Below are 20,114 nucleotides of genomic sequence, written 5' to 3' on the forward strand. Positions count from 1 at the left end.
TGACATGTAGTAAAAGATTAACAATAATTAATTAAAGATTAAAGATAGTGGGTTGGGTCCGTATTGGACGGGTTTGATGCGTGTTTTGTTCGTGTATGTAACATGTTAGATGTGGTGCCATCGCACTGGATCTTTTTAGTCTTTCTATTTTTGTTTATCCATTTGGCAATATCGTCATTACACGTGTCATCTCTTAACTTTTATTTATGCAATACATGAAAACGAAAAGGATCGACGTCACTCAATTTGTGTAGATTTTATCTTCCAACATATAGAGGATCTCGTTTGTTTAAATGTTTTATAGGGACAGTTTTACTTCTACCCAAAGGTAGAGAGGCTGCTTCAATAAGGACCTCTGTCCATAAAGAGGTAAAAGTCAGAAAGTGTAAAGTGTTTAGATATCATACCTGTCAGCCGAGAACATCATAAGAAGATACTGATAACAAAAGATTCATAAGGCAAAACAAAACTCGGGTCTCTCCAAAAGTTTGACCTTGGGAAGATCTATCTGGATTCGAGTTTCACTTCTCACATTTATTAGGGTGAATTAATAGATATTTTTCGAGAGTCCTGATTTTCAGACATACGTGTATTATAATAATAAAAGTAGAATAGAATGTTGTTAAAAAAAAATTATCTAATGTTTGAAGTTAAAAAAAAGTTATATATGCATATTTATATTAATCACTTTAAAAATTCGATAGAAAATACTTTTTGGCTTGATGTGTAAATATATTTTCGAGAAAGAAAATTTTTTTAGCTTGTTTATAACGACATTCAAATTTCGTCGCTGAACGCAATTTTCTTTTATGGTTGGTTTTAATCATTTATGTGAATATTCATATATAATTTGATTCGAACTAGACTCTAGTTTATAATCTTTTGTGAAAAAACAAGACTCAATTATATAATTTTAAGAGTTAATTACTTAAATGGTACCTAATGTTTGAGCGATATTGCTAGTTTGATACCTTTTCTTTCGATATTACGCCGATCATACCCAACGTTTCCAAAACTCCACTCGGACCACATTAGAACCAGACGACATTTGATGGCCGAATTCTAGAACCAGTTATGTGAAATAATAATCAGCTATAACACACTGCAGAAGACGGTGTTTCCGAATTCTAATTATTAAAGAAGCTAATAAATAAACATGGGCCACAAAAACATGTTCTTATATATTGGTCACTTGGTGTAGCTTAATAAACATAAGAAATTAAAATTTCCCTTCAACGAATTCCTTTTCTTCATTTTTATTAATACATACTTCCAACAAAAACTTTCTTGGAAAACAATGAAAACATAGGTAAAAACTCTTCTTTTTTTGAACGACGTTCTATCCTACTCCTCTTAAATTATATGTATGCCTGAAAACCAAGGCTTTTAAAAAACCCCTATCACCCTCACAAATGTGGAAAGTGGGACTCGAACTCAGGTGGATCCTCCCAAGGTCAAAGACCTTACCAATGGGCCACCACCTCTATTGGCAGGTGAAAACTCTTTAAAATGAGAATATAATACAACAATTATTATAGAACTTGAGTTTTTCTAAATGGGTAATGATCCCTACACCGCTATTTTAAGTCAGACACCACCAAACCTGCTTTAAGGTGTTGTACTTTGGTTGGCGATCCGTACTCAAAAATACTATAGTCTGTTGCAGCTGTTCTGAAACTGATTATTAAAACTTAAAGAATCAAACCACCAGGGTAAGAATTAATCTATCTATCTAAACTTTTAGGGCATATTTGGTAAAACTAGTTGGTGGCAAGCTTTTTAAATAGATTTAGGTGTTTAGCTGATTAGCTGAAGCCTTATACGTAATACTAAACATAACACATAAATTATTTATCAACTAAATACATTTAAAAAAAAAAAAAAAAAAAGCCTAAACTTTTTTTTTATACATATATAAAATACATAAGAAACTTTAATTACTACATTTATATTAAAGAAAATTTACAAAAGCTTTTTAAACTGTTCTTAATACCAAAAAAATGAAAAACAAAAAAAGAGCAGAGGTATTGGATAATTGCATATTGCAGTCGCCCACCTATACAGATATAGATCCTACATACACATCTGCTTTATTCTATTACCAAAGCAGCCATAAAACAGAAAAGGTATCTAAGTAATGTTAGACATTAACAGCTTCAAGCTTATCTCAAACGCTAGCATATGTAGTGTTCGGTGTTCCAGCTTTGGAGCTTTTTCTCCCACCTAAAAGCTTCAAACTCTTCTAACCAAACAAGGCTTTTTAATGGGTAAGAACTTCACTTCAGAGCTTAAAGCTTGAAGCTCCTAAAAGCTTGCTACCAAACATACCATATGAGAATTTGCAGTCCATCAAAGGTTTTATATAGAACATTAGGGATAGGGAAAATATTATGGGACAGTCAAAAAATATAATGAGGTTCTTATGGGGAAAATGCATAGCCTGATGATGTTCTTATGATTCGCAACAAAGACCCGTTTCCTTGCATTCAACAAATGGCGTTTCACTGAATTAAAGCAAGGAGTCATAACCAGTTCAAAAATTAGTCTACCTGGATAACAAACCCTCAGAATCTTAGTTCATTCTTGGAAAAAGACGGGTAACTATAACTTATGATATTTATATCTTGTTAGAAACTTTTTTGGATTAAACTTTTTCAAACAATGTACCCCCTTTCAATCATGACTTTACCTGGTAGCCTTGGCAGCCCTTGGTTTCATTAATACAACATACTTTGCTATTCAATAAATATATATGGATGATACCTTTTCCTGAACCAAATGGATGGCTGAATTATATTGTCGCTGACCTTCAAGTAAATCAGATGTCTTTACTCCGTTGTCATCAACCACGACTAAATCATCCTCCTCATCAGAAACTGATTCCACAATCCCTGTAGCGGATGTATCAGGTAAGTTTGCTAATGGACTCTTCAAAGGTTCAATACCATCATGCTCGGCATCTTTTTGACGTCGAACAGCAGCTCCTAATCTGACAAGCAGATCATTTGTTTTCCCTAAAAGCAATGTTAGCCGTTCATTCTTGCTTTCCTCAACCATTTTCATATAGGCTTCTCGGTCATCTGACTTCAAAGCTTGAAACCTCAATTTTTCTTGTCGACTAGCACGTTGCCTTTGCCTTGCATGCCATGCCTAACAGTTACAGATATAAATTAAAAAACCATAAGATGCAAAATAAAATCACATTCAGCAAAAAGAAACTTGAGGTGAAAAGTTGGCCCTCTGGTAAACAGATAAAAGTGCCTTTCAGCAAGTGTATAAGTAGCTAGTGATTCAAAAAATAATTACAACAAATCTATTATTCAATAATTATTTTATTCGTTGGAAAAATGATATACGAGGTTGTATGAACTGAACATACACTTTCGGTCCGACCCGTTCAACCCGTTTGACAAGTCATCTTTTAAGCTAACTTTTTACATGTACCCTTTTGACACCTTCTAATAAGATGTAACCCGAATAGTCTCATTTATAAGTGAATGAATCGAAAATGACACGTCCACGAACATTTGTATATAAAGGAATAGTTTGCATACATGAACACCATCATTGTGTTGCCTTCGACGTTTCTGAGAGGCTGTTGCTTGTAACTGCAGTTCACGAGATGCATTAGATATTTCTGCAAAAAATTTCCTCTTCCTGGTTTCTACTCTGTTCTTTTCATCTTCCTCTAACTTTGAAATTCTCTGTAACAACTAACAAGTCATGGTGTGCGAGATGCATTGATATTTATGACATGAATAAACAAAGAATCTTTTTATAGCAGAACAGATGATCATTATATGGTTCACAAATTGAACCATAATGTACACTTGTGTACCTGCTACTTGTAGATAAGCTGATATTTTTTCTCTATAATTTATCTTCTTGTATGACTAAAAATTATAAGCTAAAGGAGTATAGCACAAGGTAAACAAACTAAATTTCAATTGCAGTCAAAAGCCAAAAGTTAAACATTTAGATAGAAAAGAAACAATGACTCATCACAATGTTGTCTTATGAAACAGAAGAGACAGCAAGGGGCCATAAAAAATAAATTTATCGAGTGTTTTTTCTTTAGGGTGTAAATTAGTGAACATGGCATGATAATTTGACCTAAGCCCATAAGATACATTTCCACTGATATTAAGTTCACATGGTTTAACAGATGTTTATCGCGGAATCAAAACAGGTTCGGACTTCGGGTTAAGTAATTTTTTGTAGAAGATAGTCAGTTTAGAATGAATCCAAGGTCCTAAACACATATTGTGCAAAACAGTGAAGTTTTTGCACATATTTAGCTTGTCAGAACAATTACTAAGTTTTTATGCTTACCTAATAGATTAAATGAAACGATATAAAAGGTTTAACTCATTAAACTTACACTTTAGGCGATTTTCACCCATTGAACCATTTCATCTTTAGATGATTTTTTTCCTATTCCACCCAGTTTAACCGTTAAAGATAAATCATAACCCAAATCAACCTATTTATGGGTTTAAATCGCCACTTCTAGTTTAATAAAATACTAGAAAGAAAACAAAGATGTGCTATCAAGATTTTGACAGATGAAAGAAAAAAGATACAGTAAAAGGTACAGAACTACCTCAGCATCTCGTTTCTTCTTCAGATAATTGTCGTCAAAAGCAAAAGCATCTCCCACGCCATAAGAAGGGTGAGGCAGGCGCATCATATCCCAATCAAAGAGATGATTCTCTGGATAGACACGATTTAAGCACAACGTGTATTCCGAGCTAACATTTGATCTCACTTTTCATTGCAACTCAGCTAGCTATAACGTGTAAACACTTGTCAGCACTCATAAGAGTTAAAGAAACAAAAGTTCACTAAACAATACTATTAATGCATGATTAAAAGCTACGCATGCTAATTATATCAAGAACTAAACTGGAGATACCTTAAGCCCATAGAGTTCAAGCAAGCATTTCGACTGCAGGTCCTCACCTCTGTTTGTAGGCAACTCTGAATTCAAAAAAAAAAAAAATATATCAGTAAGCAGATGCAATTATTAGGGGGAAAAAATACATAATCAAGTTTTCACCCTCTATTTGGTACTAAAAATATGCACACAAAAAAAAAAACAAAAACAAAACCATCTTTATGCTGCAAACGCATAGACATTACTAACATTTTTAGATTAATACAACTAATCACAATAAATCACCTATACACTAATTTTGTCATTTATAGATAGATAACAGGTACTAATTAATACTGAGAAGTGGGTAACCTTCAAGTTGAGTTAAGCGACTCCGGATATGGGTCTGGATCCGATTATGCTGTACTTGTGCCATCTCGAAACCCGTATACCGATGCTTAACAAAAGCATCTTCAAGGTCTGCGATTTGATCTCCCCCATTTGAAGATGGAATGTTGTTATCCTGTAAATCAATCATAACAAACAAAAAAAAAAGCAGAAAAAATTTGAAACAACTAAAAAATTATTAAAAAAAAATTTAACTGGAAACCCTAAAAAAAAAAAGGAACTAACGTTGGAGGAATCAAAATTATGGTCGGATCGGGTATCATATATGGAAGAAACCGCATCGAAAACATGACGAGGAAGAGGGAGATTGCGAGAGAGAAAACTAAGAGCAGAAATCAGATCGAGTTTTTGTGTCTTCTTTTTCCTCATTCTTATGATGTTTGTTCACTCATGGCGGGAGACAAGCTCGCCGTTTGCTTCTTTTTTGTTTTTTGAAAATTGTTTTTTTTTTAATTAGTTGAATTTTTTTTTAGTAATTTCGAAGAGTGGTTGAATTGAAACTTGAAAAGGGGCATAAAAATTAAAAACCCTGGTTCCTCTTTGGGCCGAATATTGTTTCATCAGTTTATCCTTTATACAATATATTATAAATTACAATTTCAATCCCAGTTAACTAGGGATGGACATGACACCGGTCTCGTTCCATACCGGTCCCCCTATCGACGGTATCAATCCCGAAAATTCAAAAATAGTGGTATCGGTCCCGATCCCACTTGGGACTCGGTATCACTTCTCGGTACCAGGATCGAGACGGGATTCAAGACTTGGGATTTTCGACTTGTCTCTACTGTTAATAGATCTCATATTCTCATCCTTTGATTTCATATATACGCTTTTGATGCAAAAGAGTTACCCGTTAACAATTTTGATCCAAATCATTAACAATCGTTTAATTCGTGACTGGTACATAATGGACGTATTTGTCTTTCAATAACACAAGGACCAAAAGTATAATTGAGACTATAGATAGATCTAAACTTTCTCATATATATCACAATCATCTTAATATTAATAAAAAAAAATTCACATGTTGAAATCATAACATAGAAAAAATATAATTCTCAATTTCTTTTTTAAATTTCTACCGATACTATATTGAAACGTATACATACACGATCTATATAACTATTACTTCTAAGTTCTAACATATATATCCATTTTTTTCTAATTAATATTTCATATATGGAGAAAGGGAATATGAGGCTGTTAAATATCTAAGTTGGGTGAAAAACTCTTACATATCTTTTTTAAACCATAAAAATCATGGGGGGAACATTTATTTAAAATATTGGTATATGAGAGGTTTTTTACCCAAATTGGGTGCATAACCATACTCACTTTTCTCTTCATAAATACATATATCATATCCACAACAAACCAAAATCCTAAAAAAAAAAAAAATTCAACAAATCATCACTACTATTTTTCCCGATATTTTTCGGTATTTTTACTATTTCATATCGTTCGGTATTTCCGGTATTCTCATTATTTTCCGGTATTTTCATTTTATTTTATTTTTTTAAATATTTTTTTTATGATACTTTAATGTTAGTTATTATTATTTATGAATTTTAAACCTTATATTTTGTTATGAAATACCTTTTTGATATTATTTTTTAGTTAATTATAATTGTTTTTTAACTATTTTCGTTAAATTGTAACAAATTTTGTAGAATAATAATAAAATAAACTAAAAAAGTCGTACCGGCCGGTAATTCCGATAATACCGGTAATACCGGAAATTTTATTCACACCGGTATGATTAAAATACCGGTTTTTAAAACATTGATTTGACTATCTTTTATGTAGTTTATATACAAATAGGGGCGGATGATGCGAATCTATATATACTTTAGGGGGGTCAATTAACCATCCTTACACAAAAACATTTTTAACAGAGTCCATATAAATTTTTTATGGAACCTCCTTACTAATTTTGAATGACCCCATTAAATTTGATGAAGAAAAAAAGGAATCAAGTATCATTTTTTTTCCTTCTTTTAATTTGATCTGATGTCGATTCCAAACATAAAGTGCTGCATTTTGGTTTTCTCTGGCGTACATTATAGTATTTGTTATTTGCTTGAGTTATTGTCTTTTTAGCTTTTCCTTGTGATACTTGATAGAACAACTGATAAGGGTTACACGATTTAGTGATTTTCATTTATTGTTGTTTTGAATAATTATCTGTAGGTGATGAATAATGTTAGTGAAATGAGAAAAGAAAAAAAAAACAGAGTGTAAGATTTTATCGCTAGTCTGTTGTAAGTTAATAAGAAAGAGGATATATATGTTATTTATTTGATGTGCATGATAAGTAAATAAGAAAAAAAAAATAAGTATTTTCATTAAAGATAAGAGATAAAATATAAAATATAGCATGTGGTTTTCATAGACTTGTAGACTTGCAATTTTTATATTGAGATTGTGACTTTAGTGGGTCTATAGGCTATATGGTTAATTTGGCTATATTAATTTTTTTTTTCTTTTCACTTTAACATTCTACATCAACTTTTTATATCTATTTATCTCATCAATTACAATATAAAGGTGGATGTTTGAATAAAAAATAGGGTTATTTACTGAAATGGTACCTGGACTATCCACCATATTACTGGTTTCATACTTATACCTTTAAAATTACTCTTATCATACCCCAACTTATCAATTTTCCACTCGGACGATACCTGACTTGACGGACGTCTGTTTGGCCGTTAAATTGGGGTATGACTACCGTAAATTTTAAAGTTTTAGGTATGAAACTAGTAATATGGTGGATAGTCCAGATATCATTTATGTAATTAACCATTATTTTTATATATTATATTATTATTATATTATTATTATTATTATTTATTATATTATTATTATGGTTGTGTTGTTGTTTTTTAATTACACAAAGTACATTGGTATATTTTTGTAAATATTTGTATTTATTTTATAAAAAAAACTTTATTTTTATAAAAAAAATTATTGTAAATATTAATTTTTTTTATTAAAAACTATTAATATATCAAATACTATTATTTATAAAACAAATTTTTTAATAAAATTATATTTTATTTTATAAAAGATCATTTTTAGTACAAAGTTTTTATTATTATAAAAAAGAATTTTCAAATTTTTTTTTAAAGGGGTAAACCGGAAAAAATATCATAATTTCTTGTGTTGTATTAGTACTTGTACAACTACTATGTAAGGTTTAAATCAACTCAAAACAAATTTAATCAACTCCATGTGGTGGTATCCATTCAAGACTTAAAGTACATTTTATCAATGCCTTACATGAAATTAATGTACTGCTTCCGATTTACTTATTTTTTTTTATATAAAAAATAAACAAATATGAAATAAATAAAATCATCATGGATCTATAATTTGATAGATTAATAGTTTTTAATAAAAACTAAATATTTACAATATTTTTTTTATAGAAATAAAGTATTCTTTTATAAAATAAAAGTAAATATATAAAAAAAATATCAATGTACTTTTTAAAATTATTTATTCCTAGATAATACTTTGTGTAATTAAAAAAAACAACAACAACAACCATGATAATTATAATAACAATAATAATAATAATAATAATAACATCACTTTCATTATAAATTAATAGGATTTACAAGAAAATTATAGTAGTAGTAGTAATAATAATAATAATAATAATAATAATAATAATAATAATGGTTAATTACATAAATGACACATGGACTATCCACTATATTACTGGTTTTATACCTAAAACTTTAAAATTTACGGTAGTCATACCCCAACTTAACGGTTAAACTGACGCCCGTCAGGTCAGGTATCGTCCGTGTGGAGAATTGATAAGTTGGGGTATGATGAGAGTAATTTTAAAGTTATAGGTATGAAATCAGTAATATGATGGATAGTCCAAGTACCATTTCAGTAAATAACCCTAAAAACTAATATGCGCTAACAAAATTATGGTTTAGTGTCATGCACTTGGTAATGAGGAAATTGTGACAAAGTTATAAAGTTTAAGACATCGTTGAGTAATATTGTAACATTATTACTTTTTAATAGTACCATTATTTTACGGATTTATTTACATTTGTGACCCAATTAATCGACCCAAATCGTTTTGGATTATTTCTTTTCCGTCTCAACTAAGTTATCGTGATAATCTCAATGACCTCATGACTTGAAATTCTGAATCCTCCACTCTATAGAACCGATCGATAATAAGGATGCTAATCATAGATAGATTTTTTTATTTCATTTTTTTTTTTTTTTTATCGTGGTTTGTTACTGATAACACATCTTTAATTAACCTAAACACACTACACACATGGTTCAGAAAGAAAAAGAATTAACTAACCCCGCACACTCTCCTGTTGATCATGAAGCTCCCCTACACACCCTCTTCCTTCCATCTCCGGCGACCCATCTCCTCATTTTTTACTCCGGCCACCACCCCTCCACCTTATCCACCACCATCTCCACCTCACCATTTCACCTACTTTCAATCCATACTCGACCAAATCAAGCTTCTCTCCAAAACCCCCCCAAAAAATCCATCTTTAACCACTCTGGTTTCATTAATAAACAAACCCCATCTGTTAAATTCTGCTACATCTCTCATATTAATTGATTATCTCTCTCAAATCAACAAAATTGGCAGGGCCAAATTAGTACTTTCACATTTGAAGAAATCAAGAAACAATATAAGTGACCATTTTTTGTATAGTTTAGTCTTTGATTTCATAATTAAGGATGGTACTATTAATGATGTTGAAAATGTTTGGTCAGAAATTTGTGGGTCATCAAAAAGTTTTGATTTTTTTTCAGAATATGTGATATTTGTGTGTAAATTTGGTGGGCTTGTTGAAATTAAGGATGTTTATGAGAGACTTTTAATGTCTAATGGTAGTGTTATTAAGAGACAATGTTATGTTGCTTTGTGTGGTGCTTTGTGTAATGTAAATGAAGGACTTTTAGCGAAAAACGTTGTGACGAAAATGTATGATAAATGTATGGATGTTGATAACTGGACATATTTTTCTATGTTTAGATGTTTTTGTCGAAATGGGGATATTTTTGAAGCTGATTTGGTGTTGAGAAAACTTGTTGAAAATGGTTTCGTGATTGATATTTGTGTTTATGGAACTTTTCTTCATGGTCTTTGTAAGTCGGGTAAGTATCGTGAAGCTAATAAGTTGTTTAAAAAGTTATCAAAACGAGTACCTGCAGGAGGGTTTGGAGAGAAAAGATTAATGTTGAGGGAGGGTCGAAGAGCGATATTTCAGTTGAAGTGTGAAGGTGTTGTTCCGGAAATGATGGTATATGAATCTTATTTTCGTGCATTGTGTAGTGTCGGGAAACTTGATGAGGCAGAGGTGTTATTGAAGAAGATGATTAGTGGTAGGACTTTGCCTGAAATTTGTGTATATGGGTCGTTTATAAAAGCACTTTTTCGGGTTGGTAGAGATGAAGATGCTATGAAGTTTTTTAAGACTCAAAAGAAAAAGGGGCTGGTTCGTGTTGATGAGATAGGTAGTTATGTGATTATGCAGTTATGTGAAAAGGGGAAAACGGACGATGCTCTGAAGTTGTTTGAGGAGATTGCAATGGTTAAAGGTTTTGTCAATGGTTCAGACATTTGTAATTCGATATTAGATAGTTATTGGAAAGAAAAATGTGTAGCCAAAGCAGAGAATTTTTTTGAAAAATGGCGCTCAAGTGAAGGTAACTATGGGCGACCTAATATAATGAGTTATACAGTTATGTTGAATGGATATTGTAACCATAATGATGTTGCAAAAGCACTTATGGTGTTTAAAGAGATCTTGAAGAGCAAAATGGTGGTCAATGGAGCATTATATGAGAGGATTATAAGCGTGTTGTGTGATTGTGGACGGGTAAGTGAAGCATTTGAGTACTTGAATGACATGATTGAAAGTGGACATTTTGGTTTTTGCAAGAGATGGCGAACATTCTTCCAATCAGTTTTGACCGCGGATGAACATTCTATTTTAATTGAATCATGAAGTTCGAACATCTAAAATTAGGTAACACATACTCTTCTAAGTTTTTCCCGGCCATAGTAAAGATTAATGCATTACTTATATGTTAAAAATCATTATTATAGATGAAGCTATAGAGTGTTAAATGTTAATAAAACAGAAGTTGTTTGTCCATTTTAGTTATGTTAGATGTAGAAAGATGAGCGAGCAGGTTGGGTAACGTGTCTAATTGGGTTCATGCTGATATACAGATCATTGTACATGTTGAAACTGTCCGGGTCATGTCAGACTGATCTGTTAACCTTTCTTATTTTATTTTATTTATCATGGGGCAGCGAGTTAGGTGAAACATATACACCTTTAAACCCTTCTCTTTCTCCTCTGTATGCTCAGAGGGGGCTGCTTGAGGAGACCCAGGCACACAGTAATAGCTAAGCAGCCCAGGAAGATGTCCCAAAGGGCACTCCGACTGGTCTGGGTGGAAGTTCATCTGCATATTAAAAGGGTGCCTCAATAACAGGGTAGTTTCCAATCAAATTCATATTAGGTTGAATATCAAACAATTGGTGATATCGGTAAGTGAAATTCCACCTTAAAAGTTTATGTTGAATAAATATATATCGACACAGCTAGGTGACAGCAATGGTAATCAGACTGGTTGGATAGCTGACCAAAATGAGTTCTGGTTGAAACAGGCTGGGTGAGGTTAGGCACACACACACACACACACACACTCTTCAAAGTTTAAACTTATTCAGTTCTTCATCAAAGAAAGATAAATAATTTATGCAATTTTTATTATAGAAAACAATATCATCCCAATAATAATCCAAATTTTATGAAGAATAGCGATCTAGTTGGTAGCATGTGTTAAAACTAGAGTTTTGAGCAATTTTCAACCCAATTAACCCACTCGGCCTATTCAACCACTTGTCTTCTTGGCTCTACATTTTTTATTTTACCTATTTGATAATACACATCCCAAATCAATCCATTCATCAGCAAAAGGTCGAAAGGTTTCCATGTCTTTTGACCTGACCGATATACCCCTTCGTATTTGGACTTCTATTATTATAACACCACTCAGCATAGGTAAGGTTTGTATGCCCTCTTATTGTAACAAAACATGTCAATATTGATGGCCCGAGCCACAATTCAGTCTTCACTCGGAAGAAGTCAAGGTAAGTTGATGTGATAAAACCAAATTTATTTAGAGTAAAAGTTAAGTGGCTGTAGAAAATGACTGTTTTTTGACTGATTGTTGCTTGCTGCTGCTAGTGGTTGAGTTTTAGCCCGTTCATTTCATGAAGTTCTTAAAGGTTGGCATAGAATTGATTGAACAAGCACCCAGTAAGGGGAAATTAGTTCTGCAAATCAACCTAAATTGATATGGAATAGTTTGGAGCTTTCTCTTATGTTAGAACATGTGCCGGCTCATGTGGCCCCAACTGATGTCGATCCCTGCCTCCTGAGGCTGGAGTATGGTAGCTTAGAACGATCAGGAAGAGTTCGCCTAAAGTTAAACGTATCAGAATATTACCTGATTAAGTTTTAATGCCATACGTACTTCTGCTTCACCAGGCACAAATGGAACCCGATATTTGACGGTATGCTTGGTCATGCTATGCATCTGTACCAGTTGTTTGCCTTTCTTTTAGGTTAGAATGTCTGGGCTCGCCCATCTTTTGGACAATAAGAAAGTCAATCACTGACTGGACTCCATTTCCTGACGGGTATCTTGAAACGGTCAAAGGTCGTTGGATTGTTTACGTTTGTCGGGTCCCACAAGTAAAGGATACCTGGTAACTCATCAATAGGTGAAATCTTGACGCACTGTGGTTGGAACTCGGCTACAGAAGAACTCACATTTGGCTGGAATTGATCTTTTTTCCTGGTCAGCTATCAAGATTGAGTGTTAGGTTACCAATAGAAAGAGTTTGGGAGTCGAGTTCCTAGAAACGAGAAAGACGGGTCGGTTACAAGTGACCTGGAGGCCGAGTTAATTAAACTGCAATGGTAAGTAAAGAAGGCTAGTCAATAAGGACAAATGTAGAACAAATGAAATGAGTGTTTGAAGATAAGAGTAAGAATGATAATTATATTGATGCTTGTATGCAAACAGCTATCAATGATCACTAATATTATATGTTTGTAACTCTATTGTTTTTCCAAATTAATGGTCCTATATTGTTCCTGCAATATTCTAAGGTGTTACAAAACTTGTTGACCACATTTAGGGTACTAAAATACATCTTGGATGTTGATATAGAACTGGCACCTGCTCCTTTCCATACATGGAAAAGCGGTTTTGCTCGAGTCAAGCCTTTAACAAGCTGAGGTAGCTCATCCTTTTTTACATCCCTATGTTTTGCCATTTACTTGTATCTATGAAATAACGAACCAAACCTAATGAATCCCTTCTTCATCGGGTTTCTTGATTTTATCTTGTTACTCTTTAGACTTTCATTAGTGTTGCTCCAGTCACTCGTAAGTTGTTCAGAACCCCTTGCGCTACTGCTCACTGACTCACTATCTTTCTGGACTGTGTTCTCCTCCTTTCTTGGCTCCCATAGGGGTGCCAAATCAGGCCCTGGGCGCTGAACCCATATGACATTCTTACTTAGGCCTTTGACATCAATCGGCTCGCAACATTCCGTTGCCAACTTGTTAGATTTACTAGGAAATTTAACTGAATCATCCTCTTTCATAAGCTCACTATGTGACTCATTATCATCACAATTCTGTTCAAGTACATCTTCACCTTCAACAACTTTTACAGCAATATGCAATCTTCCCATGTTAACATCTTCAAGGGACAACCAAATGTCATGTCTCTTCCCATCTCTAAATTCATTAATTTTTACACAGCAATCACTGCATAAATCCAATCACAAACACGAGCTTATTTGAATAATATTCTGATTTCAAAGTAATGATCAAGATTAGGGCAGAAACGAACCTAGTGGTATCGTCAATCAAGTTATCTTTATCATGGACTCTGATTTGAAGAAGATTGGGTGAATTCCATGAAACAACAGGAATCTTGAACTCTTCATACCATTTTGGAGACAATGTCTTTGTTAGTGTCTTGGTCCTGAATCTATATGCACCAAGCTCGCCTTTTATGTAAGGATCCAGCAACCCTGAAATGCGATTTGGTTAGCCCACATGTTCACTATAATGGTTAGGCAAACAGGCGTTGGAAGTACACTTACCTTTCATGTCTGATGGTCTCATATCAGATCCTTCCACTACTTCTACTAAAGCATAACCAACTGGCTCCTCCTTTGCATCCACAGAAAACCAAGCTTCTAAAATATAGCACAAATTAGGCTAAAAATTTACCACTTTATGACACTAATTTTCAAGTAAAAAACGATGTATACAGTATACCTGTCTGTGATGAAACAAGTTTCTCCACATCCACCACTAACATATTAGGCTGGAATAACAACGAATATGAGTAAACGGTCGACTTTCTATCCTTTTTTTTATTTAAGGGAATTCAGGTCATGTTATAACTTTGACGGTCAGAAGGCTAAAGATACAGAAAAAGAAAAGCTTTAAAAGAAACGGGTCAAATGGGTAAAAAATTAATACAATCTGTTTTTAATGTATAAAAACCTAAAAATCATTTTATATCTTATCTTACTATCTTATAAAACATTTTGTCCTTTTATCAAATCTCAATTAAATAATTGAACTACCTAAATTACCCATCTTCTTTATTCACTAACATAAACATCTCAACCTAATATACCTATAATACCCTTAAATCTCAACCATTCATTTTTCTTTCCTTCCTCAAATCTCAATTACTCATTTTTTCCCTTTCCTCCATGAATCATTTTATTCCTCTAATTTATTCAAAATCTTTTATCTCAAAAACCGTATATCGATAAATTATAAAAATTGTATGAGTGTTCTTAAAATTTCATGCTCTTTCATTAGAGATGTCATTCGATATACTTTCGACGAATTTTTAAATCCGAGGACGGAGCCGTACGGCTAAGGCATTTGGCTATCATACTCTATGACTTGACTTATCACCCCCACCATCTCACCGCCGTAACGCGCGGGCATTGTCTCTCGTTTAATATAATATACAAGTACTATTGTTGAAATGAATGGAGCCAAGTTTGAGCCTGCCTAAGCTCGAGCTTGGATTTTGTCTAATTGAGAGAGCTGAAGCTCAGCGCGTTTAAAGTATTATGCTAAATGAAAGAATATTACCTCAACCACTGTCTCCTTGAATGCAACTTTCAAAAGCTTATTCTAATTAAGTAGGAAAATGACATTAGAGATTTGAGTTGATAACCATGTTTATGTATAAATCACAAGTAAAGAAGTTAACCAAGTACTGACCATCCATCCAGCAATCCTTAGAATATCACTGACATCATGACCATGAGCAAAAATTGATTTTAGGTTCAGTTGAAAGTAATGTGGCTCAACAAAACGCACACTCAAACGACCAAGAAACGGCCATTTTGGGAGGAACTTTATCCCTAGCAACACCTAAAACAAATATCACAGACTTATTTATACAAAACTAACATAATCGCATATATAGTTAACCTCATGAATGGTGATGATAAGAAAAAAGACAGGGTAGCAGACCTTTCCTTCAACATGCAATCCTGTCAGATGCAGTTTAGCCGACGTTCCAAAGCACAGTTTTTTTGCTAGTTTCACCGCTAATATTGCATTCATGTCATCAGATGTTCGGAAATTTAACCCTGCTTCCAAAACCTTAGCTCAAGTAGATGAGAACATTGAATTAAAAATCAAGAACCGTTGAACAAACTACAATGCCATGCTCGAGACAAGTTTTAATTTACCAAATGATCATCACTAGTAGATTGACGACGAATCCTCAGTTCAGTAATAATAGGGGGAGATTTTCCCAAAAACAATGTTGGGACCATACCTTCTCTCTGCATACAATTTTACGTTCTAAGATTATACAATAGACTTAATTATTACAAAGAATGAACTTAAGCACAATAAACTTAATACCACTGTCCATGGTTTGTATTTCTGTATGATCCAAGGCATGATAGGGAGTAGCATTCTCTGTGAGACAATATTTTCGATACATAGAGGCCAAATCCTCTTGATCAAATGGTTCAACCACCGTACCGATCCAGAATCAGAAAATACCTACCATACATATATATAGTAGTACGAAAAGGAGTCAACAAGTTTCAATTTTTATTGTTGTTAAAGATTTTATCATTTCACTTGGAAACACAATTGAGATTCATTCGAGAGCTAAAGAGATTCACCATTTTTTCGTTGGCTTGCCTTATTTCTTCAAATCGCACCTTTCTTTTGAATCTTGGCGAAACATTCTCATGAACCTTTTGGTACACAAAAAAGGAGTAAGTTAATACTATATACTTAAATGAGAATCCCTCATGATTTACACTAACATATATATATATATATATATACACACAAAGTTGTATAAATTTAAAGATCTTACCATATAAAGATAGATGAAACTGAATAAGTAGACTAATGGGTGGCAAGAATTGAAAAAAGAGAGTAACCATATGACCAACAAAACAATGCCAACATGATGAATAAATGAAACTTCTGTAATATCCATGGTATGATTAAATTAAAACTCATATAAGATCTTTATAATATATATATATATATAAAGCTTATACAATTAAGTTCATACATTTTGGTTGCTATACAAAATTAATTGTCTGTCTCATATATATCTATACTATATTATAAAAAAAATAATCTCATGTTAAAAGTTACATGGGGAAAATATCTAAAATACCCTTAAAGATATATTACACTTATGGTCCTTAATCTTTTAAACTATCTCAATTAACTCTTTAATCAATTACATTTACATCAAGTATCTACACCACTTGACGCCGCCTCCACCACCAACTGTCGATTCCACCACCACATCGTCGCCGCCACAAACACCGGCGTATAGCGCGGGTACCGTGCTAGTATATATATATATATATAGTTACTTTTATTTATAGCATTAATATTCATGTCGCCAAACTATAACATGCATGGCAACCACTTTTTTTCGATTTCATCTGTGTTTAGTTATATTGTCAACACATGTATAATTAAGTATGCTAATTAATTAGCTTCTTTATTACATATATGTACTGTATACCCAACAATTTGGATCTTTTCTTATCTTACTGACCCTCCTAATTAAGGGTATGTATGGTTGAACCATACAACATACATTTTCTTTTGGCCGACATTAATTCGTCTTGCATTTAGTTAGTTGATTTAGACTATTAATTAAACAGTACATGTCACTGAATATATAGGTCCATCAAAATCATGGGCTATGAGATATCAATTAATTAAGTAGCTAGGGCTCATGAATCGTGCATGATAAAACGAATGTACTTGTTAGTTACTTAATTGTAGATTAGTAATGACGTGACATCGATTTTAATTTTGTTCGATCATGTGGCAACTTTATGGATATATCAAAATCAACAAAAATACATGTTACTTGTTTAATTATGATGAGTGTTAGTTTATTCATGAAAGGTAAGTGTGAAATTGCATTATGATCGAGTAATCAATATTTGAGAAGTTTGATAATTAGAAATAGACACACATTATGAATCAAACTAACTAAGCATATCATGTGTTTGCATCTAATTAACAAACTTCTTAGAAATTTTATACAACACATATATCCTCTATCACATGTTTGAGTACTGTTTGACTAAACAGAATATCTATCCTTTTCTTTATTTATTGTTTCATTGAGATATAATTTGACATTTTAGTCATTTTAGAGTAACTGTTCAAAATAAATAGTCATTTCAGAGTAAAGATCTCAGTCTTGAAAGGGTGAAGTTATATGTATATTTTTGGCATTTAAATCGGTTGGTGACTTGCAGAAAATTATAAAATACTGTAAAAGTTAATTTGGGTGGTTGCAACATTAATAAGTAGGTACCTAAAAATTTAACTGCATTATAATGTAAATGTCTAGTTGAAGACATCTTGCCTTACTTCACATGTTGGAGAAAAGGGTTTGTTCAATCAGGAGATAGTTAGATTTTTTTCCATTTGGTCCCCACGTACTTTTGAACATTCCTTAGGAGGGTATTTTTTTTTTTTTTTTTAAATCCACTTTATACATCGCCATGATTTGTACACAATTTATTAAAGGCTGAGAGACTATTCCTATTGTGGTCGATCTGTGGAGTCATAAAAGCAAAAATAATAACAGAAATGGCGTGGTAGCCATTGCAACACCACCCCTGGCGTGACCGGGGCGAGGGGGGTTAAAGGCATTGTCACGGCAACGAGAGGGGAGAGGGGAGAGGGAAAAGTTTTTATTTAATATATTTTACTTGGTTTAGCGGATGTTGTGGGTTTTGGTATGATAAAAATGTTGGAAAGAAATCTGTAACAATGTAGAGTTGATATGTCACATGTTAATGATGGAGACATGAAAGTTACTTTCCATCCTAAAGCTATACATATGAATATATGATAAAAGCAAAATAATACAGTAGCATATTGTACATGTCCTTTTGTAGTTTGTGCTGCAATACTGAAAATTTAAAAGGATCTTTCTTTTGTAATCCAAAAACTTGATAACTTAAAATTAAATCTTTTTAAATTATTCTTGCTTTTGGTACATTAGGAGTTAGGACTTGTTTGTTTATTTATGACTGAATGGAGAAAGTAACTAATTAGAATTATAATGTTTGTATGGATTAAGTCAATATAATGGTTTTTTTTACTTATTAAGGCAATAACAAACATATTGGATTGACTTAATGATTAAGTCATGACTTTTTACTTAAGATATCATCAAACATTACCTTAGTTTATCCGGAATAGATTTTTGTTTTGTAGATTTCTTGGTTAGATTGCATACATTTATCTATATTTATATTTATCTTATAAAACATTGATCTTTCCAAAAATTTTAAAAAATAACTTGATTTACTTAAATTATGTATTTTTTTTTAGAACAGCGAAGGGCTGGACCACAGGTATCCGGACTGAATACCTTTAGAATTACTACACTACCCAAGGGCGTAGCTACATAGGGGCCGGGAGGGGCACCCGACCCCCTGAAACTTTTTTTGCGATGTAGGGAGTATATTGTTTTCGTGTAGAAAAATTTCGATATACTCGGTTTCGACCCCCCATCTTAATTGTGAAATTTTTTTTATATACTAAGCAATAAAATTGATCCATTACATTTTACATAAGCCAACAAAATTACTTATCCCAAACTAAAACTCATTACTTAATTAAAAATTTAGCCCACTGAATTCAAGGTTCTTAAAGGTCAAAAGACTGAACTCTATTTCTTTAGTGAATCGAACCAGGTACCAACCGTTTGTCTACTTCTTAATGTTTACTTGTCTTGGACAAATGTTTAGTTTTGCCGTTATTGAAACTTTATTTTATAATAATAGTATCTAATTTTTTACCCGACCCGAATCGAATCACTGACCCGAACATATTCCTTGAAAAATAGCGTTAGGAAAAAAAATTTAGATCCCGAACTCCACTCAAAAGTTTCTAGCTTCGCCACTGACACTACCACCTTTTACATTAATTACTTTTACAATAATAACCACACCGTTATCGCTACCACTTGACACTCCTCGCCACTTACCGTCGCCACCGCCATCACTGGCACCTGTCCCTCCCCTGCCACCACATCGCGTAGTTCCCTCCACAATAGGTTAATAAAATGTTTCCTGTTAAAAAATAATAATTGGAATCAATGTTTTAAATACGGTAGATACCGACCGGTATTACCGGTACCGAAGTACCCTCTGATATTTTAAAGCCCGGTA

At 32.8% G+C, this 20,114-nt stretch overlaps 3 protein-coding genes across 4 annotated transcripts; 1 reads left to right on the plus strand and 2 right to left on the minus strand.

The window, feature by feature from the left end:
* Window positions 1-1,983: 1,983 nt before the first annotated feature.
* LOC122597514 (probable ATP-dependent DNA helicase CHR12) lies at window positions 1,984-4,687 on the minus strand. The gene is made up of 3 exons (XM_043770104.1): window positions 4,604-4,687; window positions 3,555-3,704; window positions 1,984-3,150 (listed from the first exon to the last, which is right to left on the minus strand). The coding sequence occupies exons 1-3, from the start codon at window positions 4,685-4,687 to the stop codon at window positions 2,740-2,742; spliced, it is 645 nt and encodes a 214-aa protein (XP_043626039.1). The 3' UTR covers window positions 1,984-2,739.
* Window positions 4,688-9,620: 4,933 nt separating this feature from the next.
* On the plus strand, window positions 9,621-13,475 carry LOC122598102 (putative pentatricopeptide repeat-containing protein At1g12700, mitochondrial). Of its 2 annotated transcripts, none has more exons than XR_006323535.1 (2): window positions 9,621-12,455; window positions 12,553-13,475. XR_006323535.1 is itself a non-coding variant. In XM_043770708.1 (2 exons), exon 1 carries the CDS (start codon window positions 9,652-9,654, stop codon window positions 11,296-11,298), a length of 1,647 nt encoding a protein of 548 aa, XP_043626643.1. In that variant the 5' UTR covers window positions 9,621-9,651; the 3' UTR covers window positions 11,299-11,319; window positions 12,553-13,475. The 2 variants fall into 2 exon arrangements, 1 of the variants encoding a protein (XP_043626643.1); XM_043770708.1 differs by having other exon boundaries at window positions 9,621-11,319.
* On the minus strand, window positions 13,436-16,888 carry LOC122598103 (C2 domain-containing protein At1g53590-like). The gene is made up of 11 exons (XM_043770709.1): window positions 16,763-16,888; window positions 16,563-16,637; window positions 16,294-16,437; window positions 16,116-16,211; window positions 15,895-16,026; window positions 15,640-15,792; window positions 15,508-15,549; window positions 14,668-14,716; window positions 14,490-14,585; window positions 14,234-14,417; window positions 13,436-14,148 (listed from the first exon to the last, which is right to left on the minus strand). The coding sequence occupies exons 1-11, from the start codon at window positions 16,886-16,888 to the stop codon at window positions 13,650-13,652; spliced, it is 1,596 nt and encodes a 531-aa protein (XP_043626644.1). The 3' UTR covers window positions 13,436-13,649.
* Between the last annotated feature and the right edge of the window lie 3,226 nt (window positions 16,889-20,114).

This window comes from Erigeron canadensis, chromosome 4 (genome assembly GCF_010389155.1).
Source record: "Erigeron canadensis isolate Cc75 chromosome 4, C_canadensis_v1, whole genome shotgun sequence".
NCBI classification, from domain to species: domain Eukaryota; kingdom Viridiplantae; phylum Streptophyta; class Magnoliopsida; order Asterales; family Asteraceae; genus Erigeron; species Erigeron canadensis.